Raw genomic sequence first — 26,748 nt, forward strand, 5'->3', positions numbered from 1 at the left:
TTAGGCTACTCTTTCATGTAAAATAATTATTTCCATCAGTTTCTCAATGTTGTGCAGAGACTCAACTACACTTCCATTTTTTTTTCTCTTGAACCCTGCATTTCTTTGTAGTTTTTCCACTAACCCAAGCTATATTACATAATCTTTTTCTCTTTCTTCTAAAAGATTCACAGACAAACTTGCATCTGTGATTACAATGGAAAACTGTAGAAATTTGTTACATGTAAGAACTCCTGTATCTTCTTCTTCTTCTTCTTCTTCTTGACATTTCTTCTTTCTCTGTGCTTCTTTGCAACCTGCTCCCCCTCCAATGGGGGGAGAGAAGGCTGTACTGCTGCTGTTTGCAAATGGGTGTATGAAAACTCGGACAAGGAGGTTGAGGTTTGTTTCAAAGACGAGTTTCGACAAAAAAGGGGAAAAAATAGGAAAAGTGTTGTGTTTTAAAGTGGGGAAACAACTGAATGCATCAGGGCTCTTTGTTCTACCTTTTTATCTATAATCCTTTCTCCTGTTTAAAAGTAGTCTCTATATCACTGTGGAAATGCTGCTTGCTATTGGAGATGCAAACGGGCTCTCTGGAAGGTTAATTCCTTGGCTACTGCAACAAAGAAACACACCCGTTGTATAAAAGAAAAAAAAAGAAGAGAGATCATGCACGAAACTGCAGTTTAACAGTAAAACAATTGGAATCTCTCGTGAGATTATATTTACCTGTCCTGGTCATTATAATTGTTGTTTATATGCCTATTTTTGTCATCGTTGGTAGACCCATTGTTTAGAACATCAAGAAGATAACTGAAACGATCAGCTGATGAGAAGTCATTGAGGTCTGCAAAAGCTTCCATATACGAGTGGAAGTTCAGAATGAAGGATTTTCATAACTTATAAAGAAGAAAAATCTAAGGAAGAAAAACAGACTGACCTTCTGTGAATTTAAAATCATGGATTGGGGGATAGTTGAAGTATGGTTGTTGGGTCACTGGCTTAGGTGCTAATTGCAGGTCTGAAAGTCGCCTTCTCTCAAGTTCCATGGCCTGCTCATGCTCTTCAATAAGCTGCTTACGAATCAATCGTGAATTGTCACTGGCTCGATGCACTGCATGAAGAGCAAGCCTGGTCAGGAAAAAAAGGGAACTAGCAAAAAGACCTACAATCATTACTCGGTATAAGATACCTGTCCACTCACTTGAGTGAAGCTGAGATTCCATCTCAAGAAAGTGGTGGGGATAGTACATTGGAGGGTCAATTTTCTCTTGGTACTTTCTGCAATGTAAAAGGACATCAAATTCCAATCTGATAACCAAAAGAATATAACAAAAGTTAGTAACAATTGCTATGGCTTTTCTATGTACACAATATGCAATTGATGCAAAATGTAATGCAGCTATCAAAGCATTGTATCTGACAAAAACAACACAGTGCCAGATAACCACCAAACCAGGCCACTAAAATGGGATGCCAAAAATCTCATAGTGGCACAGAGAGAACTCCGCTAGAACAACAAACAAGCAATACCAAGAATAAGAGCCCACCAAATTATCAGCACAAAATCGCGGGCCAAACAGTTGATTTACACCCCCTTTTCAGGTAAAAAAGGCTAAAAGCTCAAAAATTTGGAAAGGATTTCCAATTTTACAGAAAAAAAAAAAAAAAAAACCATGACCAGCCAAAAGATGATTACTAATCAAAATATCATTAGTAGGTTCATGAGTAATAATAAGTAAAGTCAGTGATATGGTCTGAAGAGACATGCACCAGGAATCACCATTATTTTCTTTTTCCTTTGAAATGTTCATCATTTCCACTTGGATAGACAAATTCCAAAACTCATAATAAGTGTTCGGCCAATCTAGAGATTTTAGTTCAAGATCGGGACGAAGCCCACATTTCTTGGCAGGACACCAGCTGTATATCAAATATGACCATATGCAAATCGGAGTTTTCATAGGCAAAGTGGGAGCCTAGCACTCCCCTGACAACTGCCATTGCATTTCAATTGTCAATGCAATTGGCAAAAAAACCCAGATGTAAATATGCATGGGTAATCCAAAAAGGAAAAAAATAATAAACCCATGATTCCAGAACCTAACCTCTTTGTTTCACCAAATACGTAAAGAAAGGAAATAAGTTACCTGTCACCAAGTCTGGCCTTTTCTCTGTAAGGTTTAACAAGAACACGAGCACCACAGACAAAATGAGGATTCCCCTTCGTTAGAATCTGCTTCACAGTCTCTGAATACACAAAAGTTACAAAACCAAACATTCTCTTCTGTTGACTGGGAATTCTCACATCCTCAACTGGTCCAAATATCCTAAACAAACAGAAAGCAAGAAAAAACAGCATATGTTAGAACACTGGAACTAGAGAAGTGAAACACATTGCCTGGAACAAGATACAGGGCAGCTCATTACTCAAAATAATCAGAAACATCCTTCTCAGAGAAGGTGCTCTCCGCTGGGAAAGTCAGGTAAATCTGGTGGGAACCAGCAACAATGACTCCAGGATCGTTTCGGTCACTCCTATAGTCCATATATCTGGCAGCATCTTCCGCCAAAACGACAGAATGCTGCCCATGTGGCCTGCAAGCCAGTTATAATAGTCAAGAGCAATGAAACAAACAAAGGGGAAATGAAATAAAGTTTAGTTTGGTATTTACCGATCTATTAGCCGAATACTGTTCTTCAACCGAGCAAGTAACTTGGTCAGACTGTAACCAGCTTTCCCATGTCTTTGGCTTTCTGTAAGGTATCCATCAGCCTGCAAATTCCTTCCATATTTTTCGAAATACAACATTGGGAGAGAAGCAATAGACACAGGCAACCCCCTTTTGGACTTCAGAAGCTCAGTGAGCTCCATTTCTAGTCTCTCAAGGGAACCCGGAGAGAAAATCTGATCATCGCTGCCCAAATCATTTAGACTTAGATTGATTACCTGAGACAAACTATCAGCCATGGTCTGGCCATGAAAATATCTACAGTTAGCCCCGTGCTTGCAAAATCCTTTGTTGAAGTAATGGCAAGCTTTAACAGGGAACTCGGGCAAGCTCGGGGATCTCCTGCTGCTTCTCGTGGCCAGGGCACCTCCCAGTGAGTGCTCCGGGTAGTAGTAATTGTTCGAGAACTCTGGACCAACAGAGTTAGCAGCGTCCAACTGGTCCTCCAAGCTCAAAAACTGGCCTTGATTATGAACTCGGTAGTCTTCTCCCAGAGACTCGGCATAAGCTCCCTGATGAACAAAATCCAAATTGTGCTGATTGTTGGCGAGCTGGGGTTCCCAGAACGGGGACGGGACACGGAAGGTAGCCGGAGAAGAGAAGGGCCGGGAGGAAGCAGGAGTAAAAGGGGTAAACTGCAAAGGCATGTCCGAGATGGGCCCTGAATTGATGGAAGAAGGTGAAATTGGAGTAGACGCGGCTGGTTTCGGGGACAAACCGAGCTCTGCCTTCACCTTGCTAACAAGATTAAAAATCGCATTGTCAGGGCCGAATGCTAACCGAATCATCTCACCCTGGGCATTATCCTGTAAGAGGACATATCCAATAATCTTCGCAACATGGTCAGGCTCGATCATGCTGATTCGGTTGAAAACAACTTTTGTAGCGTCAGGAAAATCCATATTCATCTCCACCGCCTGCAGAGGGAAAACAAAAACACAGAAAAAGAAGAAAGCGTGGAAATTATTCAAACGGAGAGCCGAGCGAATCAAAACGAAAGCCTAGAAAAAAGAGAAAGATTTTCTAAAAATGAAGGCCCCAAAAGTGGTTCGAAGCCACAGATCTAAGAAAAGGGAAACATATAAGCAGATTCAAGACAAATCCAAGACAGAATCGAAGAAAAAAAGGCGAAAAATAAACAACAGAAAACATTTTTTTCCCCGGCCTCATCGTTATACCTCAACCCTATTTTTCTCCCCATAAGGACAAAAGCCTGTTACTGCCCTACCCACGTAATCTCCATCCTCTTACCTAAAAAAGCAAAGATGATGCAAAAATTCCAGCCAAAAGGAAAAACAAAACCCTACAAAGGCTGGAAGGATTAGCAGTCGCAGACACCTTAAAAGCCAGCCTATTTCCCCATTTGGAACACGGAAGAACACTGCACCAGCAAAGTCTGTAAGCTTTTGTTCCTACTCAAAAAAGACGGAATAAATAGCAGCAATTATGGTAATAATGAGGACAATTACGACCTACGTTCTTCACTCTCAAGTAACAAAACCCAACTTCAAATGTGACAAAAACGAACTGCTACCCCGCAACAAAACCCTCCTCCTCCAATATCCATACCCAACACTCCGCTTTCAAGATTCAAATAGGTCTAACAACAACGAAAAAACTGTCTTTGCTTTCAGAAAGAAACTTGAGAAAATACAAGATTTCCAAGGTCGCTTTGTACCATTAGTAAGCTTGCAGCGAGTCTTTTACCACTCCAGTTCCCAAAAGAAACGATTTTCGACGATTCCGAAGCAAACCCACGTTGAAGAAACAGGAATCTCGTGGCAGGAGTGAGTGACAGAGAGAGAGAAAGAGAGAAGCAAGACGAGAAAGCGAGAACGATGTCCTAGCCTAGATCTGCATGAAAGATGAATCTTACAGATTTTTCAGAGAGAGAGAGAGAGAGAGAAAAAAACAAACAGTCAGATGAACCAATCCAACTCCTGATACTGCTCTAGTATCCCCTTCTCTTCCTCTTCCATGCCTTCAATTCTCTACGACTCGAGGCATATCCAATTGCTCCAATGGCAGAAATGATAGCTATAAAGGGCGCTCTGTCGTTGAGTTCAAATCAAGGTGATAAATAAATATATAAAACAGAAAACGAAAAAAAAATTATTATTAAATATCAATATTTTCATTATAAAAAAATAAGAATTTTGAAAATTCCAATTTTTAATTGCGACGCCTTTTCTTGTTTCTCCATTTACAGGTTGGATTTGTCGTTACAGGAATTTCCGGCAAATTGAAAGGCAAAATTGTTCCTGAATTCACGAAATAAACTGCAACTGTCTTTACCTCACGAATTTACCTATCTACCCCTCTTTAATTTCCTTTTATTTTCTCTTTTTAACCGAAAATTCCCTTTTTTTTATGCTCTAACAAATTACACCCTTATCCAAAGTTCACTTTCCGCCATGTGAGTGGGTCCCACCAACATCAATGTCCCTAACACTAAATTAATATTATATTATCAATTTTTATTACTAATGTTTTATATAATAATTAATATTTTAGAATAATTTGATCATGATGAATGGTTGGGATTTAAAGGGGCAGGGTAGAATTTATTTATTTTTAAATAAAAAGTGTCCGAGGGCAAAAAGGGAAAGGAGTAGGTAAAAGGGCAGTTTCGTCCGAGGACCACGACTATGGGTGACCGCTTCCACCGGCTGGAGATGAGGAGCGACCGTCAACTGCCCTTGAAAAGATCCCGCGCGGATTGATAGTTAAATGATTAAATCCCGTTCGATCCACGAGATTCCCAGCAGCTCGGCCGGATCTCCGTCAGAACCGTTCCGTTCCGTTCCGTTTTCCATTCTCTTTTTACCGCACAGTCAAAAAAAAAATCTTAAATAGAATAACTGTAAATCTTCCTTCTTACTGAATCGATAACTCGGAATTAAAACACATGCGCTTATTCAACGACACGGTGTATGCGCCATGGAGGGAGGATGGGACCCACAACATGGTTTTATGTCCGCCTGGCCCTTTTTTTTAAGGGCAGGGGACCCGCATTGTGGGACTCGCACTTGGGTGCATTTAAGTTATAATTATTTAATTAAGCGAGATTAGATCTTATCCTGTCTTTTTTTATTTTGGCAAGCCAGAGTGTAAGTAATCGAGGCATATGGTGGGCCCGTGGTGGGCCCTAGTGAAATTAATGTGAGCTGATGGAAATGGAAATGGGCGGTGGCTGGCAGCCTGGGTCATATTCTCGCGATATATCGCATCGCAGTTTCATCTCGCATACTTTCAGGGTACTCCGGAAAGTCCTCTACCGTCCTATTTCGGTTACTCTCGATTTTTTTAATAATAAAAATGTGTACGCATTATCCAAATAAAATAATATTATATGACGAAAATAGCCTCGTTCGCCGCGTTAATAAATTTAATACCGCGAGAAAATAGAAAAAGCCAGCGTGGCTCGCCGCGGCAGCAGGGGTAAACGTGGCACGTCTCTCAGGTGATGTCGTCGATGTCGTCGACACGTGTACGTGGTTTTCTCCGAGGAACGGCGGGAATCTAATCAAGGGTCGTTTAGGTGGGTTAAAAAGGGGTGGGCCCACCGGATTAGTTGGAAAGCTAGGGTGACTCTCGAGTCAGGGGAAAGGACAAGTTGGGATTTTTTAATGAAGATGGTTGAGTGACATCGGTCTCCTTTGCTTGTTCTCATCCAATAATTCATAATAAAAAAATAATATTACTGTATGTGGGTATGATGTTGAGGGAGATATAAAATGTGTCACACCTCACCATCAATGATCAGCTTGAGAAATTTAGAAATAATTAAATATTAAATTAATTAAAAATAAAATATTAAAAACCCTTTTAAGATTAAATAATTTTTTATTTTTTTATATTTTAAAAAAATTATAAAAATTGCATCATAAATTTTTAATCAATTTTCCTCGAATACACATATTTTATCATTTAATTAATGTTGATTTTTAATTTTTTATATTTATAAATAACAAAATAAAAATGGGAAAATGGGAAGTTTGGAAAGTAGTAATGATAGGGCTATATGAATCTCTCTCTCTCCCTCCAGCCTTTTTTTAAACCTATGTGCAAGTGGTGAGGATCCTTTTTCTCGAGGCCCTTTTTATGAGCTAAGCTGCCTCACATGTTTCACCAAATCATTGCTTGCTTTCCAGCAATATGTGGTGAAGAGGGCAAGCTGCAAAAAAGGTAGAGGGAGACCCTTACAACATTAAAAATGGGGTTTTAAGGCAAGGTGAGATTCTTGCATATAAAGCCTTATTCCCCACCCACTTCATTCAATGGGATCCACCCCACTTGACTCCAATTGCTTCTTTTCTCATTAAATTTTATTAATTAAAATTTATAATTATTTAAAATTTATTTGAGAATTAGACATCATGATCTTGGTTTTTATCTATTTTTTTTAACTTAATTTGATGTGTCAACATGTTATTGGATAAAAATCTATGTGAGAATTTACAATTTCTAGGGCATATTAATAAATTATTCGAATTAAAATTATATAATATTGTGGAAAATTTTTATTTATTACCTTCTTATAAATAATATATTTTTTGAGTATAATGTTAAAACTTTTAACTATGACCGAATTCTAGACAAAATACCCTTCAAATTTGATCGTATCTTTAATATAAATTATAAAAATACATTTTTTAACATGTCCGATATATACATGTTATGAGAACCAAGGAAAGCAATATCTATCAGCTATTGCAAATCTGACACACATATCGGTTGATACAAGTTATATAATGCACTTTGTATTAGCCAACCAAAGGTAACAGTTTCTATCAGGTTGGGTTGGTGGTTGTAACTTAAAATAGTAAAGACTTAAAGACTTAAGAGTTGTTTCGAGTCGAGAGACATACTTATATCTATTTGTGTGTGAATGTGTGTGTGTGGTTATTCTAGGTTATAGTTTCTAAAATGGTCAAGACTTCAAGATTGAGAATCATATTAGATTTTTTGGGCTAAACAAGTTAAGTCTTAGAGAGGGACTCAATTTTTTTTAAAAATTATGAAAATTGTTAGCCTTTTTTTATTGTTTTTAGTTTCATATCTAGAGATTTGCTAATTTCATTGCCGATGTTCTGACCAAACAGGGAGCTTCCTTTAAATTCCTTGTTGTTAGGGTTTAACTCCCCTGAGTTTGTTTCTCGTTGTTATCTCTCTTAATAAAAAAATAAAAAATTCTAACTCGTTCCGAGACTAGTCACTACACTAGTGAATCCTGATCTTATTCGATCAATCTTACTCAAATTTTCATATATCAAAGTCAGGTCTTGAATTGAAATAAAAAAAAAAAACCCTGATTTTGATCCCACTTTAAACATATGAAATATAATTTAGCTTGAGATGGTATAACTAATGCCACCAATGGAAACAAAATCTAATTTTATTCCAAAATTTTAATGTTATTTTATCTTTTTCTCTATTTGTATAGCATAACCTGAATGGTTCATCATGTAATGTATTAAAAGCATTATTCAAATAAACCTCGAATCCAGTTGGAATTTGGCTAGATCGAAACATACGGGGGAAGAACCAGAGGAACGGAGGGAGGGTAGGAACACGCAGAGAAGAAGTGTATCCAGGTTTTAGGATCGTTCGGCGGTGAGGAAGGATAAGAGTTCTAATCTGTTTAGCAGATAAAGAGAAATTCTGTTCGTTGTTTGGTGCATCAGGGATGTACCAGTGGCGGAAATTCGAGTTCTTCGAGGAGAAATGCTCAGGAAAATGTTCGATCCCGAAGGAAAACATAGAATGTTGTTCGAGCGGATGAGGGAAGATTGTTGTGGGTTGTGACGATGGTACCGTGAATTTGCTTGATCGAGGGCTGAAGTTCATGTATGGGTTCCAGGCCCACGCATTTGTTGTCTTGTTTGTTCAACAGTTAAAGGTAGTGACTTTTCTTTCTTCGTATTTTCTTTTGATGGCGTTAATCTGTAATTTGTATGGAAATGTCTTTCCCGTTTCTGCTAGAGATTACTATTCTCAATGTTTAAAGTTGCGTGTATTTGGTGGAAATTCTTGGTTTTGCTCAGCATGCTTACTTCATTGGTTTTAATTTAATTACTTTTAGCTTCCTAGGCAGAGTTCTTCTCTGTGGTGTTGGCACAGTATCTCAATGGTGTAAATACCTGTCTTCCCTTTTTGTTCACTGTTATTTGTCCATTTTTGTTCTTGATTACTACTTATGCTGTTATTGTAATTCATTTTTGTTTTACTCCATTCAATTTTTCAGTGTTAGTTTATCTCTCTCTCTCTCTCTCTCTCACACACACACACACACTCTTTCTCTTTTCCTACAGTTGAGGGTTCATTAGAAACTCAATCTTATATCTGCTTAGTCTGATTTTAAAACTTATAGTTGGGGTTTTCTTAGATTATATTCTTTGATATTTTATTTTATGCTCATTCTACATCTTTCGTTTTTGTGCGTTCTAAACCAATTTGAAGTCCAGCAAGACTTTCACATTCAGTTTACTAACATCCACTCCCCTCGATGGAGAAGTAGAAACTATACCCGTTGGAAAAAAATAATGATCAAGAGCTCTCTTTTCTGTTTTTTCGTTTGATTAAATAATAAGTGCTTTAAATTCCTATCGCACTTTTTCTTTGTTCTACAATGTAAAGAAAACACCTATGAACTTATGTTCAGGTTAATGATGCTAGTTTTTTACTCAATTCATATTACTTATGTTAAAACTATATAATAATTGTTGTTCATCCTGTCCAGGAAGACGACTAGTTGCTTGTTTAGTCTAAAGTACAATTGCATTTGGTTGGATCTACCAAAACAAGATGATGAAAAGTTTGGGTTAAGAATCGATTACTTACTTTTCTGTTCTATACCATGATTAATTTTGGGAGATCATCTCATATTCTTCTTTTTTTTTTTTTGTAAATTTTGTTTTCTTTGACTTGACCTACACTGTGCATTGTGATGCGTATTATATTTTTAGCAGCATAATCTACTTCTAGTTCTACCTACGGTTTTAACTCATCATGCATGTTTAGTTCGGAGCAAATAAATACAGTGTCAATACATTACACCAATCTGTTGTGCCTCTGTGGGCCTATTACTTGCAGACAGTAGGACATCTTTTTGCAGGGAAGAACAGGAATGCTACTCGAACCTGTATAATATTTGAATCCTTAGAATTGAAATCTTGCTGCTTAAATTATGTATTGTGGATGCCACTTTAAGTCATTTATTCCTCTCTTAATTACCCAGCTATGTAATTTTCTTGTAACTGTTGGAGTGGATGAGCAAACATCTCCACAGCTATCACCAATCAGCCTGAAGGTTTTTGACCTGGACAAGATGCAACCAGAAAGCTCAAGCACTAATATTCCAGTTTGTATCCAAATTTTACGTATATTTACCGATCAATTTCCAGTTGCAAAGTTATATAAAGGTGTCCTTTCTATCTGGCTTCTCTCTCTCTCTCTCTCTTTCTCTCTCTGTATAATTTTTATTTTGATTACATGCTTATTTGCAGATAACATCATTCATAGTTCTTGAGGAAGCTCCGCCTATATTACTCATATCAGTTGGACTGGACAATGGTTGTATTTACTGCATCAAAGGGGATGTTGCGAGGGAGCGTATCACTCGTTTCACACTCCAGGTGGAGAATACATCTGAAAAGAGTAGCTCTTCAGTCATAGGATTAGGTTACAGAGTTGACGGCCGATCCCTGCAACTCTTCGCTGTTACTCCTTCTTCAGTGAGCTTGTTCAGTTTGCAGGATCAACCACCTAGGTGCCAGACATTAGATCATATTGGATGTGATGTCAATAGTGTAGCAATGAGTGACCGCTCGGTATGCAGTTTTCTTTTGTTTGTTTTATGTCTAACTATTATTTCTATTTATCGTTTGTGATGGTAATTTTCTTTTGTATTTCTCCATAAAAGAGCTGTCTTGGAGCATGGTTAATTAGATGGTTTAAAGTGGCTGATTACTTTGTTTCTACTGGCAAAAAGCTCCATTAAATTTATATTCTGTTGTTCATCTTTCAGGAACTAATAATTGGTCGTCCTGAGGCTGTTTACTTCTATGAAGTTGATGGTCGTGTGCCCTGCTGGGCTTTTGAAGGGGAGAAGCAATTTCTGGGGTGGTTTCGGGGATACCTACTATGTGTCATTGCAGATCCAAGAAGCAATAAGAATACCTTCAATGTTTAAGATCTTAAGAACCGGTTGATTGCCCAAAGCATGATAGTTAAGGAGGTATCACATATGATTTGTGAATGGGGTAACGTAGTTCTGATACTTAATGACAAAACAGCTTCAGTCATTGGAGAGAAGGACATGGAGAGCAAATTAGAGATGCTCTTCAAGAAAAATTTGTATACGGTTGCCATCAATCTTGTTCAGAATGCCCAGGCAGATGCAAAGGCCACAACTGAAGTCCTAAGGAAGTATGGGGACCATTTATATGGGAAACAAGACTATGATGAAGCCATGGCCCAATATATTCACACTATTTGTCATCTTGAACCTTCTTATGTGATACAAAAGTTTCTTGATACCCAACGTATCTATAATCTTACAAACTATTTGGAGAAATTGCATGAGAAAGGACTGGCTTCAAAAGATCATACAACCCTAGTGCTAAACTGCTATACAAAATTGAAAGACGTAGAAAAGCTGGATTTGTTCATTAAGAGTGAAGATGGGCTTGGAGAGCACAAATTTGATGTGGAGACTGCCATTAGAGTCTGCCGTGTTACTGGCTATCATGAGCATGCTATGTATGTTGCTAAGAAAGCGCACAAACATGAGTGGTACTTGAAGATCTTACTTGAAGACCTTGATAGGTTTAAGGAAGCACTGGATTATATCTCAAGTCTTGAACCTTATCAAACTGGGATAACTGTGAAGGAGTGTAGTAAGATTCTTGTGGAGCATAAGCCAGTAGAGACTATTGATATTCTAATGAGATTGTGCACTGTTGATGAAGAGTCAAGCACAAAGAAAACCTCAAGTGGAACCCACTTATCTATACTGCCATCTCCTGTAGATTTTCTCAATATCTTCATCCACCATCCTCAGGCTCTTATGGATTTTTTTGAGAAGTATATTGGCAAAGTGGAAGACTCCCCTGTGCAAGTAGAAATTCACAATACCCTCTTGGAGCTATACCTATGTAATGACTTGAACTTTCCGTCACTCTCACAGGAAAATGGCTCCGTTGCTCCCTATCTGTAAGGAACTAGTTCCTTAGGTGCTTCCACGTCCACAACAGCTGAAAGCAAAGATGTGAATAAAGAGAAGGACCACAAGCAACGGCTTGAGAAAGGACTAGCATTGCTCAAGAGGGCATGGCCTGCTGACATGGAACAGCCTTTATATGATGTGGATCCTACTGTCATTCTTTGTGAGATGAGCTCATTCAAATTCTTATACGAGAAAAATTAAGCTTTATAAAGAAGTGATCAGTTGCTATATGCAGGCCCATGATCATGAGGGGTTGATTGCTTGCTGCAAGAGGCTAGGAAATGTGAGCAAAGGTGGGGATTCATCTCTTTGGGCTGATTTGCTCAAGTACTTTGGGGAACTTGGGAGAGGATTGCTTCAAGGAAGTCAAAGAGGTGTTGTCATATATTGAAAGAGATGACATATTAACCCCAATTATAGTTCTACAGACTCTTGCTAAGAACCCATGTCTTACTCTCTCTGTTGTGAAAGATTATATCGCTCGGAAACTTGAACAAGAATCGAAGCTGATTGATGAGGACAGGAAAGCTATTGAGAAGTATCAGGTTAGTGTTCTTGGGGATGGACATCATTTAGCTATTTAAATGTTGAGTCTTAGCAGCTGAAAACAAAAAGTAGAATATCGATTCTTTTTTTTTCTTTTTTTTTTTTGACAAACCTTCATAATCATTTAAAAAGCTTGAAATGATAAAGTTGTCACTCTAGTTCCTGTCTGAACTTCTGCACCTCGATTCACCTGTTTTTTTTCTTCATAGAAAGCTAAAATTTTCAATAAGTATGAAAAGAACATGTTTCTCTAGGAATGCCAAGTACTGTTTGCTCTTCTCTTTTTATCTCCACCTTCAAATACTCTCCAAGAATGAGGTTCAACCAAATGCACCTTTATTCTTAAGAGTTATAGCCTTGAAATCATTTCCAACCTGCCGACCTTGAGGCATGTGGTTTTGAAAACCAATAAATACATGTAGAGGGAAAGGAAGTTGGACTCAAGTTTAGCCAACTTTAGTTTCACCCAACTTTTACTTCTTCAGAAAAGTCATTCTAATTACAAGAGTGCCATTTTTTATTTTTTTTATGAAGGATGCCATTGACTTCTACCTATTCATAATAATGCCATTATCTTCATTTTATCATTAAAAAATGATAAGAACTAAAAAAAACGCATATGAACATCAACCATGAATGCATGGGATTATAAAATAAATCTTCAATATGAAGAAATCAATCAGTTAAAAAAAAGAAGAAGAAGAAATCAATTTTTAAACCATTTAATTCAAATTCGATAGTTAAATTACAAAATTGATGCACCTAGCTTCAATAGATTTTGTCCTTACTCTTTTTTTCATATATGTATATGTGCTCTACCTTAAAGTAGTGCTATTTCCTGTTAGTCAGATCTCTTAGAAATAAAAAACTATATACTCAAGTTAGGTACACCATTGTTATCAGCAAAGAGCTTCATTATAAACAAAAAGCAGGAAACTGAAGATAGTTCAGAAATGACTGTATGTCAATGTCAAGCATCACAAACTATCATTTAAACCTTTGTAAGCTTAGTTTTAGATTCATCAAAATTTATGTAAAAAACTTTCCCTAAATAATTAGGAGGCAAGGTGAAGGGGCCACTGTTTTTTTCTTCATTCTGTGTGCAAAGGCTTCCAGTTTTAAAAAATTACGAACATGTATTCTGCAGTTCTTCTAGATCCAAAGTATGTGATTTAAAATAGAAAGGGCATGAACCTACTTCTTTGTGAAAATAACCCTAAAAAAACTCATTCCTATTACAGAAGCTCTTTGCAGTCTCTCTGTCCTATAATACATCCAGTCTGTGAGCAACTGGAATTTTTTAAGTCCTATCCAGAGAGGCTTTGGCTAAATAACTTGGTGACATTGAGGAAGTCTCACTGTCTGTTCAGAAAATTCCTTTTTGTCCATACACGTCACTGAGTTGGGTGAACTGGTTGTTTATTGTTGGTCGATACATTCAAACAACATTTTGTGTCTCGGTTTCAAGCCAGCTGCCTACATGCAATTCATTTTGGAGTAGCTGAAGTTGACTCTACTTGAAATCGAAGTTGAGTTGTATCTTGGCTCCACTCTGGTTGATTACTAAATTCCTTTCAAGTTTTCTTGCCTTGGTCCATCTTTCCAGCAAATAGTGCAGCCTGGTTGGGTATACCTGCCTTTTTTATCAGATCAAATCCATTGAAAGCCTTAGAAGCAGTAACATTACAAATGAACTTCCAAATTGTGAAGAGAAGCAGGAACATTAGAAATGAACTTCCTAATTGTGAAGTATGTGGTGATATATGTGATCTTTGCTGTGCAGGAAGAAACCTCAGTAATGAAGAATGAGGTCCAGGATTTGAGGAACAACACAAGGATCTTCCAGCTGAGCAAATGCTCTGCTTGCACTTTCACACTTGATCTTCCTGCAGTCCATTTTATGTGCATGCATTCGTTTCATCAACGGTGCCTGGGTGACAATGAGAAAGAGTGCCCTGAATGTGCACCTGAGTACAGGTCAGTCCTAGAGACAAAGAGAAACTTAGAACTGAACGCCAGAGATCATGATCGATTCTTCCATCAAGTCAAGAACTCCAAAGATGAGTTCTCTGTAGTTGCTGAATATTTTGGTAAGGGTATTATCAGTAAAACCATTGAAGTCCCACGAGGTAATACTCCTGATCAGTCTTCCCTGGTTTGCTGGAAGAAGGTTATTTAAGCAAGTTTTTTTACTGTCAATGACTGGTGGAGAAATGATTTATTTCCAGAGCTCGAATACAATACAAGTTCAAGCACATCAAGTTCCAGCCCATTTTTATCAGGCCTCAAAATTTTTACTGTTTGGAAGGTTCCCGGCGGCGAGAGCTAGTCTCTTCTGCTCCAAGAACCATTTTTAATGTGATACTAATCTCGAAAGTTTACCCTGTGAATTTCTTGTTTCCTTTAGATTATGTCGGCTTACAACTGCTGTTATGTAAGTACTGGAGAGTGGGGATACCTGCCTTGTAATGATTTTGTTACTGTTTCATCAGTGTAACATTTACATGCTTGTATGCATGCAATGTATCCCCTGAACTTCGTCAGATGTGTTCCTGCAAATTGACAACAGCATTGATCTATATTGTGTTTATGCCTCAGATTATTGTTTCAAAACCTGATCCCATGAATCATTTTAAAGGATTAGCAGCCTCTAAACTACAACAATTTGCATGAACCAGACTCATGTTCTAGAGCATATTGAATGTACTGGCAATAAAACCAGAAAAGAGGTTGCAAAATCTAAAAACTTAGATCAAAGTGGACTAGATTGGACAGTTGAATTAGGTTCAATCAGACTGGATTTCTTGTCTGGGTTATGGATTTTATTGACCTGGAGAATGACAGTTGAACGGCAGGAAGGGCAGAGACTCCTTCCCTACATTATATACTCAATAGATAAAACTGACAATTTGGTCAAAGAAATGAAAAAAATGACAAAAAATTACTTAAAAATATATAAAATAATTAAAGTATAATAAATAATAGTATCCAATAAAAATCTAGAATAATGTCACGCAAATATGTAATACATTTACCTATCCTCGTAGAGCTGCGCGGGACCCTATTTCTGGTCGCCACCTCCTTTACTCATCGAAGCCGCTGTGTCTGGTAAAATGGTTTAAGTACCAGGGCTGCTCCTGCAATTGGGTTGCTCGGTCTGAAGGGTCCGGCAAATGCTTGTGGGTTTGGCCGTAGTGCATGTGCTTGTTCGCTTGCTAAGGGAAGGAGATATGCCTACAAAGCTTACTGCAGGTATTGCTTTAGGTATAATCTAGTACCCCATAGACTATATAAAACCAGTCGCTTGCTCTGGGCTATTGCCTTATTTACTCAACTGCTTGAAGCGCAGGAACCGCTTGGACGAGAAATAGCAGAAGATGTGTTTTGTATTTTGGCTGTTGCAGAGAAAAATGCTATAGTTGAACATGTTGTTAGAATTCTTTGAAACGGTAATAACGAAGTTAAAGCTGCTGCAGCGGACGTCTTGTGGGATCTATCAGGTTATAAGCATTCCTTTTCAGTTGTAGGAAATTCAGATGCAATCTCTCTTTTACTTGTACTATTAAGGGGTGGGATTGAGGATGGCAGGGAAAAGGATTCTGGGGCTACAGCCCAATTAAGCTATGATGAGCCTGACCGGGAACCATTGGTTGAGGCAGGAGTCATACCCCTTCTGATTGAGTTATCGAGTGAGGAATTAGAGGAGCTTAAGGATAATGCTGCAGAAGCTCTTATAAATTTCTCCGAAGATCGTATTTTACTGATTTTTTTTTTCTAGTGGTTGATTCGCAGTCCTTTCCGGAGTTACAGCACAGATTTGTTAGGTTTCGAATGTCAGATGAGTATACAGTGAGGTCATTGTGGCAAATGAGCATTGATCAGTTTGTGGCAGAGCCAAAGCTTGCCTAATATAGGTGAGCTTTAATATTCAAAATTTTGATTGATGTGTTGACCTGTAATCCAAAGATCAAGTAGTCAAGTTTAAGGCTTCATTGAAAGTTTGAAGATTATATCTTTCTTGTATCCTTTACATTTAGTGGGTTTATATTTTGCAGCAAGTAAAATGAATTGGTTTTGCCAATTTGCATCAGGGTGCCTGAGAACTTGAACTAGTTTAGGCAAAAATGTGGTTTAAACCAAGTCCATTTTTTTTTCTGTTGGTTGGTTTGCAATAGTAGATAGGCTGTTGCTTGTGGTTATCTAATCTCACTCTTTTTCCTATGTCAAAGCCTGATAGTCAAAAAGGTACTGTCTTACCTTGTCCATTGCATTGTGACTGTTACCTCCCCAGGTGCAGATATTTCCATTTACTTTAGCTTCTTTGCCTTGAATTTTTTGTTCTTTAGTGTTTGTGCTCCTAATGACAAGATCTTGACTGATTTGCTCTTATAGCATGTTTAATATTTTGGCAAATCCTATTCCTCCCATACTAGTATCCTTCACATGTTTGTCTAACTCAACTTGGGAATCTAGATCGCATAGCAGAATCATTTGCCCTGGAACTCATTCTGTAACTAAGTTTAACAATTCAATAGGTATATTTTTTATTTTTATTTTTTGAGAAAAATTCCATAGGTATAATTTCAGTGTCAAAGTCTTGAATTCGAAGGTTCAAATGCAAGTTCTGCTAAATATATGGTACATAATATCTGGAGGTTGCAATTTTTCTGTTTTTTAGAATGTTAATATTCACACATTCCATAAAAAAAAAGTAATTCTCGTCTTGTAGAAACTTATTTTACCAAAACTGCTCAGTCTCAAACTCTATGAGCACCTTCATTCTCATGATTTTGTCTATCTTCATATCATGATATAGAATGCATTCTGCTAAAAAAGAAAAGGTGAGTATTGCTCAGTTTAGGTTTGAATGTAAAAAGTGTTTCAATCAAAATAAAAGGAATTTGAAGCATCCTAAGCTTTAGGAAACCAGTCTTTTTAAAAACTGAAAAGCAACCTTCCAGTAGAAATTGAGAATCTCATATCTGCCTTTCTGGCACTCTTGAATTCTCGAACTTAAAAACCTTGGTCTAACATGCTTGTTGTAGTTGGGTTTTAGCAGGTATAAAGACTTTGTATTTGTTGAATTTTATGGTAACTCATATTGGAACAAAGAATTCGTATAATCACTTAATCCTTCCTAGGGACTTCTGATTGCACTTGGAAATTGGCAAACTGAAAGATCAAATTTAAATTTCATATGACTGACAGCTAGATCTTTAGTGTCAAGTTACCTATCTCAAGAGTCTAAATTGAAAGGGGAGCAACCAAATCTTTATCCAACATGGAAAAAGAAATTACAAATTGCTTTAAGAAACTATAAATTTTTTTATAGTGTGGGTGTCAATGTGTTTGAAATTGAAATTTTGGAGTTCTCTTGCCCTACAAACGGTAATTCTGGTGTTACTATGAGCAGAATTAGTGCCTCTATTGAAAGCGTATTTTTTTGGTCATACGTGCACAATTCATTGCTGTTCAAAGAGAAGCGAAATAAAAGTCCTTAGTAAAAGCTTCTATTCTTTCCCTCTTTCCTCCCCTTTTTCCTTTTGTTTTCTTCTTTCTTTCTCTTTCTTTATTCTATTCTGTGAACTAATTCCAGAAAACACACTAACTCTAAAATTCTCTTATGGAAAAAATGTCTGAAATCTATATCTTACTAATAGAATGTGACATATATTTTCTAGTTAATGCAATTCCACACGCATTATTTTGGGAGTTTTCTCACTTTAAGCTAGAGATAATTGTGTGAAAATGTCGGACAGTGCTCTATGTGCTCATTTATGGTTTTTTCATAGAGATAAAAAGCTTAGAATGTTCAATCTCTCCTTGTGAGTGTTTTTATAAGTATTATATATATAGATTATGTTTAATTTTAAATAGAAGTCATGCCCAATCTTATACATGTATTATATAGATAGGTTATGTCCAATTTTATATGGAGGTCATGCCCAATTTTATGTAAAATGTACGTATAATTTTATATACAATTTATTTGATATATATTTTTTGAAAAATTTTAAATGTATGTTGAAGCTCAAGTTTGACTCGAACTCGGTTAAAATTTTTGGGCTCAAACTTGATAACAATTTTAGGCTAGAGACGAGGCTTGGCTCGAAATATTTAAATCAAGCTCAGTTCGAACATAGGCAAATTCGGGTTCGACTCGGTTCGATGCCACCCCTACCTGTGAGCAAGATGAGACTCAAGCAAGCTTTTGGCCCCATTTCTCTCTTCCCTTGTTTCTTGGATCAAAGACACCAAGATGCCTTTCTTTTTGAGATTTAAACACGGGTTATCTCAACATTCATAAAAACCAACTCTGTAATGCTTTCACCTTGAATTTTCAGTCTAAATTATTAGCTTAAACTCGTTTAGAGTTTTGCTTTTGAACTTATATTATAGTGGCTAATACCTGATACTTAATTATGTTTATTTTGTTAACAATCCAAATCTTGTATAAGTAATATTTTTCCATAAATGAATGCAAAACATTATAAAACGAATAATTAGGTAAAATTACTATATTAATGCCCTATTGAGACTGTTCCAAGTTTTAGAAATTGAATTAGCACCAAGTGTATAAAATGAAGATGAAAAGGAGAAGTAATTCTACTGTAATTAAAACATGAAAAAAATAAATTTAACAAGCCAACTCTACCTTCCTCGTGTAAGGGAAAAGAGAAGTAGATTGAAAGGACTAAGAAAGAGCTTTTCCGAGCTTGATCCAAAAGAGTACTTCCGTATGCTAAAAAGCTTCAAGGAAGTCCCCCCAAAGGAGTAGGTAGAAGGAGGTTAGAATTATTTATTATTTTATAATTTGTTCAGACATGATTGAATGACAATTTTGTCCATTCTTATTTTCTTATATTTTTAGTATATTTTTCACATTTTCGCAATTCCGAACGATCGATCGAAATCGCATTTAATATCTGGTATCCGTACCTACAGCACTCTACGCTTGTGTGTACTGTGTCGGTGGTTTGATACTCCTGCAAGAGAGAATGGCGTCATTTACCGAAAGCAATGGAAGAAGGCAAAGAGCACAAGGAATCTTCCACTAAAGTCGAACAAATCGACGGGTCTCTCTGGACCCACCCTTCCATTCCGCCATTACAACTCTGAAGCAAGAAAAACAGAGAGAAAAGCGGCCAGTGAAGGGAGAAAAATCAAAAACCAAAACCATGTTTTCATTTTTCAACTCCATCTAGAAATGTGATCAGTGATCACTGCTCCGATGACCGATCCCTCTTTCCTGAAACACGCGTCTTTTGACGGGTTTTTGTCCATGCCCACTTCATGCACTTTTTGCCAACTTTTTTGAAGTTTGATGATCTGGGAAGCGGTGAATTCTATCTGATACCCTTCTGTGCCTTGTTGTTCTCTTGGGATTTCGATGTATGAGAGGTTCTAGGGGCCGGGGCTCTCGGAACGGGATGCGGGAAATGACCAAAGTGCGGCCTCCAGAGCCTCTCGATTTCTTTATTTGGACTGTTGAGGTACTTTTTCTGTTTCCCGTTTTAGCTTGTGTGCGATCAAATCTGTTTTGATCTTTTGCGATTTGTGTAGATCGTTGCTGAAGTGCGGTGTACTTGGGTGGACTAGAATTTGATTTTGTCAATTACTCGGAAAAAGTGGCCGTTTTGTATGTCTCTAGTGGTCGAGAGCTTTTGAGCTTTATTCTCTGCGTTATCTCATATTTCAGTTTTCTTAAGACCCTCAATGAAACAAAAAAACTGACAATCGAGACTGAGTTATGCTGGTCTTCCGTATTGTATATCTCAATTATCCTGCTACTTCGAATTACACGGCTCCGGGTTAGAGTGAAAGTGTTTGGGAGCAGTATTTACGTTCATTTAGGGAGGATACGTGATTGAACAATTGCAAAAGATGTACCTGAGGTTCCCAAAACCGCTGTCACTGCAACAGCGTTAATGGATTTCATTAAAAGATAAAACTAAATAAAAAGCAGTTGGAATATGGAGAGAAAATGCATGTACATAGCTTTTCTTCCTCTTTCTTACAAAATAATTTTAGGAGAAGATGCAAATTATGTGCATTGGGCTAAAGCTTAGTTCAATATGTGACTTATTTGTTCAGAACTTGTGGTTGTCTGGAACCAATATTCTGAAGAAAAAGAAGAGGGTGCAAATTTTCCTTGTGGTCGAAGAATCAAAATTGGCATGGGCCATCTTGGCTTAGATAATTTTGTTTTATTGCATGCAAACTATACAGAAGATTTTTGCTTTTATTTTTTTTTAAAGAATTGTCTTATCCAGAATGTGCAAGCAGAGTATGTGCTTTTACTTGTATACCGAATTCCATTCATGTAATTTTTTTAGGTGTTTGGATGCAAAATTATAGTGTAAAATGTTCAAGAATATTGTAACAGCAAAATTCATTTGTTATCAAAGAGGAGAAAACGTGTTTGGTTGTCTGCATCTCTCGATAAATTGTTTCTGAACACTATCTTAGCATGCTTGATATTACTGTAGGATGACAAATATCCCACTTCTAATAATAATGTTCAAACTAGGGCAAAAGTAGGATCTAAAACTGCCACTGAAATTAGTTATCCAACTATCCAGATCCCTAAAATGCCCTTGGATTATAAGCTGCTTGCAGTGGGGCCAAATCGCGTAGTGGTGTGAATGGTTTGAGAACAGTTCTTGGGTTTGTTTTGTGATCCTTCATTAGAAGTATATACAAAAAGCTAGCATTAAGAGCAAATAATATTGTTCATTTAATATTCTTTTCTTATTTTGTTTACTTGTGTCTTTTTTTTATCTTCTCCAGTTGATTTAATGAATTTCTGAGATCATGGCCCTCAAATTTGTGTTAATTTCACCCAAGAAAACAATCCCTAAAAATGGTTTGAGGAATTGTAAAAAGGGAGTTTGCTAAGTCATTTAATCTGATATTTTGAGATTTGTCAATGAAAAATATACACTCAACAGTTGCAAAGAAAAAGACAGTGGTCCAGTTGGGGGTTGCATAATTGGAGAAAATGTTGGAAAATTTGTTATGGCTTAGCCGAGTCTTTTGGGGCATAAAAGACTCCATGGAAGCAGAAATTTTCTGGCTCTGTTGCATGGGCTAAGGATTCATAAGAACAATCTTGGTGGATTTTAGTTTTTGTTGCCAATATAAAAGCTTTTCTTGGTTGGATGAGCATGCTGTTGGTTACACCCTGGAGACTTCTGCTAGACTCCATTGAGGCTCAAGACTCGCTTAGAATTTCCTGGCCCCATGCATTGGGAACTGATGATTCTATTGCTGTTTCTCATGATAGAATGGATGTGAGCTGCCAACACATTGTAGCGGGAAAACCTTCCTACTCCCTTGATGTACACTTTTTTTGTCTTTGTATCTTAACTGTGCTTTTCTTGTCTTTCTTATAACTAATTAATCCATTGTTCAAAGAAAAAAAAATGAAAAAGAGTATTAACCATCTCTAAGTGGTTCATTACTGTAAGAGATGTTGCCCCTGTGGATTGGGTCTTTGCCTGAATGGCCACTGGGGGATTTCTAATCTAAGGTTTGGGGTTCAAGTCTCACTAGGGTATTGGTGTTTAACATTCAAACAAAAAAAAAAAAAAAAAAAAAAAAAGTAGAAAAAAGGATGTTACATCTTTTGGAATTTGAAGTTTAGGAAATTCAATTCTTGAATCTTTAGTAAGGAAGCTTAGATAAGGGATGATACCCTTTTTGGAGATTGAAGTTGAGAAAGTTCAGGTCTTGATGCTTCACTGAGAGAGACTAAAAAATTGTTCAGAACAAAAAACAAAAGCTTTCATAAGACAATATCGCTCCCCTTATGTGTCGGTGTTTCTATGTCCTGACTATTAAGTAGAACATGGGTATAATCCTGTTGTCTTCCTTCAGGGGATTTTGTTGGAGAGTTCTATGGTTGCTGTAAATTGTTTGTGCTTCATTCTGGTACATTTTTTTCTGACTTCTCGCCTATCAGACCAGAATCTCCTTGAATCTAGCCTTTGCATTTGACACATGTCTGAGCTAGCTTGGTTCTCATTTTTTTGCATGCCGAAGGCCTAGCTGTTTGGCATTTTTTGTGTCTAAAACAGCAAATTGGTTTTGTACACTAGGATGATTTTGACTGCTATCATGTTGCTCGGTTCCCTTTGTCCTGGAGAAAGGGTTGACCTGTAAGCTCACCTTTAAAATAAAAGGATCCTTGTAGGAAAGAAAACATGGAGACTGTTGAAAGGTGAAATTATTGGGAGTAACACAAGTTTCTGTCCTTGTTTTTTACCAAGAATGCTTGGGTAAATCTTGGTCTCAACCACATCTGTGACTAGTTATTCATGGTAAATTTAGACTATAATTTGACCTCCCACTAAGATTAGGTAGTTAGGACATGTGAATTAGTTAAGTTTGATACCTCACCATGTAGCTGTGTAAAGCATGTGCAAGGACAGGCACAACATGAATATGAGATTGTTTCCAACTTGTAAAAAACAACCAAATTGAAATAAAGCTTACTGTCAGAGAAGTATAAATGATCCATCCTCACTACTGCTGTTGAGAAAACAAAACAAAATAAGGTAATTCAGTGCTACTAGAAAGAAAATAAGGCTGAGAGTTGTTCTTCTTTTTGCTGGAATACTTTTAGAACCCAATTCAATTATATTATCTTGACACTATCCTCATTTATCATATTGGGCCACCTACAAATATTGACTCGCAGAATTAATATTAACAGACAGAAGTGCTTTCATGAATTTTAATTACTAAAATCTATACATGCTATGCATTTGAGTTTGACCAAGTTTGTGTATTGGTGCTAATAGAATTTTGTCTGAATAGATGAAATGCTGTTCTAGTATATGTGCTAAACCCTACTGGGATGGTTTCAGGATGTTGGTTTATGGCTGGAAGAGATAAATCTTGGAAGTTACAGACAGGTTTTTAAAGAGAATGGTGTCAATGGGGAATATTTGGAGAGCCTATCTATGTTCACAACTGAACAGATCTTGCGGTTTATTAGGCGATGCCACATGAAATGGGGGGACTTCATCACACTTTGCAAGGAGCTGAGACGCATTAAAGGTTCTCTCTGACCCACTTTATTGGGTTGCTCTTCATTGATGCATTTAAGGGCCTCTGTATGCAATAAACTATTCTGGTTCAGTTGCTAGAGCTGCTCAGTTCATTGTCCATTGTCTACTTTCTTATTAGAAGAAGGCATCTGGGGTGCCTGTATTACCAACACATGGTGCTTATGAGCAACATGTTTTGGATTCTGAGGGTGTCACCACAAAATGAATATGACACGATATGCCCAACACAGACCTGACATAGCCTAGCACATATCGCTTATGGGCCATATTGTGTTGGGATTTGGGTGGCTCGATATCAAACCAATACTGATACGGGCCACCGTGGAGGACATGATGGCATTTTAATTCAGATCACTGCAAAAGTTCTCCACCTGCCAGTTTTCCAGCAGAACATGAGGATCTACATGTTGTCTGTTGCAAACCTTTTCTGACCTGATAAATGTTCTAAATATTGTTCAGTGTAACTCTTTTTGGGGTTTTCCACATGCAACCCCTATCACAGAAAAGTGAGAGAAACTACAGATGCACACCTGTTGTTTATGTACATTAGTTGACTTGCACCATATTGCGGAAAAAAAAGTACCCCTTGAGAGAGGTATTACTTCTATTATAACGTAGAATTTTTGGCCTGCTAATTTGTTATGGACATGTGCAGCTGACATTAGACTGTTGCTCCTATCTCTGTGTTTAATTGTGGGCCCTAGTGAATAGGTGTCATATCAAACATGCAGACCTATATTTGAAATAGTGGCCCCCCACATACCTTGCTGCACAAGAGTTATGAGACACTTCCATTTTTTATTTCTCGAGATGACCAAAATAGGCAGCAAGGTTGTGCTTGCATGTGCATTTCATGAGTTTTAGAAGGGTGTCCAAGTAGCTGTTTTCCATGGGAATTTCTAGATAGACTCACTCTTTTTCTCTTGAATTTAATGCCAACTTAGTTAATAGGCTATATTGTGGCAACCAGTGGTACATACAAAGTGGGACCACCGAAGAGACACAAAAAAGGGCATCATGCTCCATGATGACCGAGGTAGGTCAAATGGGAGATGTTTGTGTTAAAAAAAAGGAAAAATAAAAATGGCTAATGTGATATCTAGTTGTAGGAAATGCAGAGGTCTTCGATTAAAGGATTTAGCTACTGATATAGTAAGTAACTGGTAGAACAAATGAAATAGAACTTGATTGAGAATTTGGAAAATAGATGCTTCAAAAACTTGCCAAACGACTTTGCCCGTGAAGAAAACATGGAATGCGAGTTTGGAAATGAACAGACTAAGTTCTGAGTTTGTGAGTTTAGAAATGAACAGGCTAAAATCTGAGTTTGGTGAGTTTAGAAATGAACAGGCTAAAATCTGAGTTTGGTGAGTTTAGAAATGAACAGGCTAAATTCTGAGTTATGCTTTGAGTGTTTGTGCTCTTGAATGTGGATTAATATGAGATATCTTACAATTTGGAATACCAAACAGAAATAATACCTCTATTGGATGACATGAGTCTATTAAATGGCTTTAGCAAAATAATCTATGTTAGATTTCCCCCCCAAAAGGGTAGAAAACAGAAATACAGGTGCGTCTGTTTGTGCATGTATTCTGTCATTTTGTGTGCAGCTTCCTGGCTGAGAGGTAGCATTTGAAAATGCCATTGAATAAACTATATTCTGAACTAACTAATGTTTCAGCACTTAGTGTTCTGAATTTTTGCCTTTTCAAATATCAAGTTATATGAGGTATCCTAGCATTTGGGAAAGCCAAACTGGAAAGTCAATAACTGCTGAATTACATCATTATTTACTTGCCTAAGCACAATCATATATCTAATATTTCTACAAGAATTAATGTTTCAAAAGGAACAGAAAGAACAGAAGTTCGTTGCTGTTATTGATGCTCAGGTATTCTTTCTCTTTTTTTTGTGCAGTTGCCTGCCTGAAAGGGGAACAAGAAGTCCGGAGGCCATGGTGGGCTCCACCCTGCTTATCGGTTGTTTTTGTCAAATTTGCCAAACGCAATAGACAGTCACGGGTTGTTTCACTGAAGCTGGAACCCTGATCTGGATCCTCGGTTACAGTATATCTACGTTTGTGCTCCTTCCTTGTTTTCATCTTCATATCCTTTTGTGAAAATGCTGCTGCCTTGTAAGAGCTTTCTTTACACGTCCCATAAGCTTTCCTATTTACTTTTCTGGTTTTCCCCGTCCGTTAGAGCTGTGTATGAACCAGATATGCTAATCACATACACTGCCATGAGTGGAAGATGAATGGTTATAGCAACAATTGTAAACATGATTCTGACAAAAATGGCTGAAAGTATATAGATCTAAACGCCATAAAAAGCTTTTGATGTTTCTGAAATCTTGATGAGTTGGGATAAGGTTGATGCAATTGTTGGCAGGTTACATTGCAGGACTACCCATAAGCAAACATTTGTCCTGTCCAGTTCAAAGATAAGACTGAAATTTATTTTGCCTTTTGCTATATAAAGGAGGCAAAAAATCTGGACTGGGTTGTGAATGAAGCCACGAACAGAAAAAACGGATTTTCCTTTGGTAAGGCTTTTGAAACGGCTGAGACATTGAAGTTGCAAAGAGACCCTCTGTAGATTGGACAATCTTCAGGCTTTTGCTTAAGCTCTCAGACTCCCACCCTTGAGCCCTTCTCCGTTTCCTTGCCCATTTTTCTCAGTCTCTGGTATTTATTTCATTAAAGAACTTCCTCTTCTGTGTCCTTTTGCTCAATTCCCAACAAGTATGCTCACTCTTTTGATCTTTCTCGACAGATCTACCTCTGAAACGAGCTGCCATTCCTGTGTAGTGGGATAAATACTTTTAGAAAAATTACATTTTTATTTATTATGAGATCTTTTATAGTTTATACTTGAATAAAAAAATTAGTTTTTTATTTTGGTCTGGAGGACTCCAATTCTCTGGGCCACAAAATCGCCGGAAATTATTTTCCGTAACATCTGGAAAGGGTATTTTCGGAACCGAAAGAGCGAAGATCTCAGCCACGGAAAATAAAATCCAAGCAGCCCCCAGCAGGCCAACCCAGGCCACAAAGTCCACGTAAACAGATGCAGCTCACATATGGGACAGATGTGCCACGTGGAAGAAAATCTGCATCAACGAATCAAAATCCATATCCGGATTCGGGATTGTGGCCAATAGAAATGAAGCTGGCGTGGCC

General features: G+C 37.4%; 2 protein-coding genes and 1 pseudogene across 10 annotated transcripts; 2 read left to right on the forward strand and 1 right to left on the reverse strand.

Annotated features, from left to right (window-relative positions):
- Positions 1 to 4,734, reverse strand: LOC137966523 (zinc finger CCCH domain-containing protein 18-like). 9 transcript variants are annotated; one of them, XM_068813238.1, is made up of 8 exons: positions 4,393 to 4,734; positions 2,658 to 3,631; positions 2,413 to 2,580; positions 2,133 to 2,312; positions 1,187 to 1,263; positions 923 to 1,096; positions 712 to 829; positions 1 to 595 (listed from the first exon to the last, which is right to left on the reverse strand). In XM_068813238.1, exons 1-8 carry the CDS (start codon positions 4,393 to 4,395, stop codon positions 526 to 528), a joined length of 1,764 nt encoding a protein of 587 aa, XP_068669339.1. In that variant the 5' UTR covers positions 4,396 to 4,734; the 3' UTR covers positions 1 to 525. The 9 variants fall into 9 exon arrangements, with proteins under 9 accessions (XP_068669339.1, XP_068669325.1, XP_068669317.1 ...); XM_068813224.1 differs by having other exon boundaries at positions 712 to 838; XM_068813216.1 differs by having other exon boundaries at positions 1 to 598; positions 712 to 838.
- A 3,535-nt stretch (positions 4,735 to 8,269) lies between these two features.
- LOC137940153 (vacuolar protein-sorting-associated protein 11 homolog) lies at positions 8,270 to 15,048 on the forward strand (annotated as a pseudogene).
- A 4,425-nt stretch (positions 15,049 to 19,473) lies between these two features.
- On the forward strand, positions 19,474 to 26,477 carry LOC137966609 (uncharacterized). The gene is made up of 3 exons (XM_068813290.1): positions 19,474 to 19,982; positions 23,361 to 23,553; positions 25,485 to 26,477. The coding sequence occupies exons 1-3, from the start codon at positions 19,884 to 19,886 to the stop codon at positions 25,613 to 25,615; spliced, it is 423 nt and encodes a 140-aa protein (XP_068669391.1). The 5' UTR covers positions 19,474 to 19,883; the 3' UTR covers positions 25,616 to 26,477.
- The last annotated feature ends 271 nt before the right edge of the window (positions 26,478 to 26,748 follow it).

This window comes from Aristolochia californica, unplaced genomic scaffold, assembly GCF_029961685.1.
Source record: "Aristolochia californica isolate CCGP_79_NKW_82.1479 unplaced genomic scaffold, dmAriCali1.0.hap1 SCAF_10, whole genome shotgun sequence".
Taxonomy (NCBI): Eukaryota; Viridiplantae; Streptophyta; class Magnoliopsida; order Piperales; family Aristolochiaceae; genus Aristolochia; species Aristolochia californica.

Bases quoted from the DNA above. Each gene is read 5' to 3' on its own strand.
- LOC137966523 (XM_068813176.1), bottom strand. The intron at 2,581-2,657 runs GTAAATACCAAA...ACTGGCTTGCAG, and splicing joins AGTATTCGGCTAATAGATCG to GCCACATGGGCAGCATTCTG. The intron at 1,097-1,174 runs GTATCTTATACC...CTCTTCATGCAG, and splicing joins TCACTCAAGTGAGTGGACAG to TGCATCGAGCCAGTGACAAT.
- LOC137966609 (XM_068813290.1), top strand. From the start codon at position 19,884: ATGAGAGGTTCTAGGGGCCGGGGCTCTCGGAACGGGATGCGGGAAATG. The intron at 19,983-23,360 runs GTACTTTTTCTG...GGATGGTTTCAG, and splicing joins TCTTTATTTGGACTGTTGAG to GATGTTGGTTTATGGCTGGA. The intron at 23,554-25,484 runs GTTCTCTCTGAC...TTTTTTGTGCAG, and splicing joins GGAGCTGAGACGCATTAAAG to TTGCCTGCCTGAAAGGGGAA.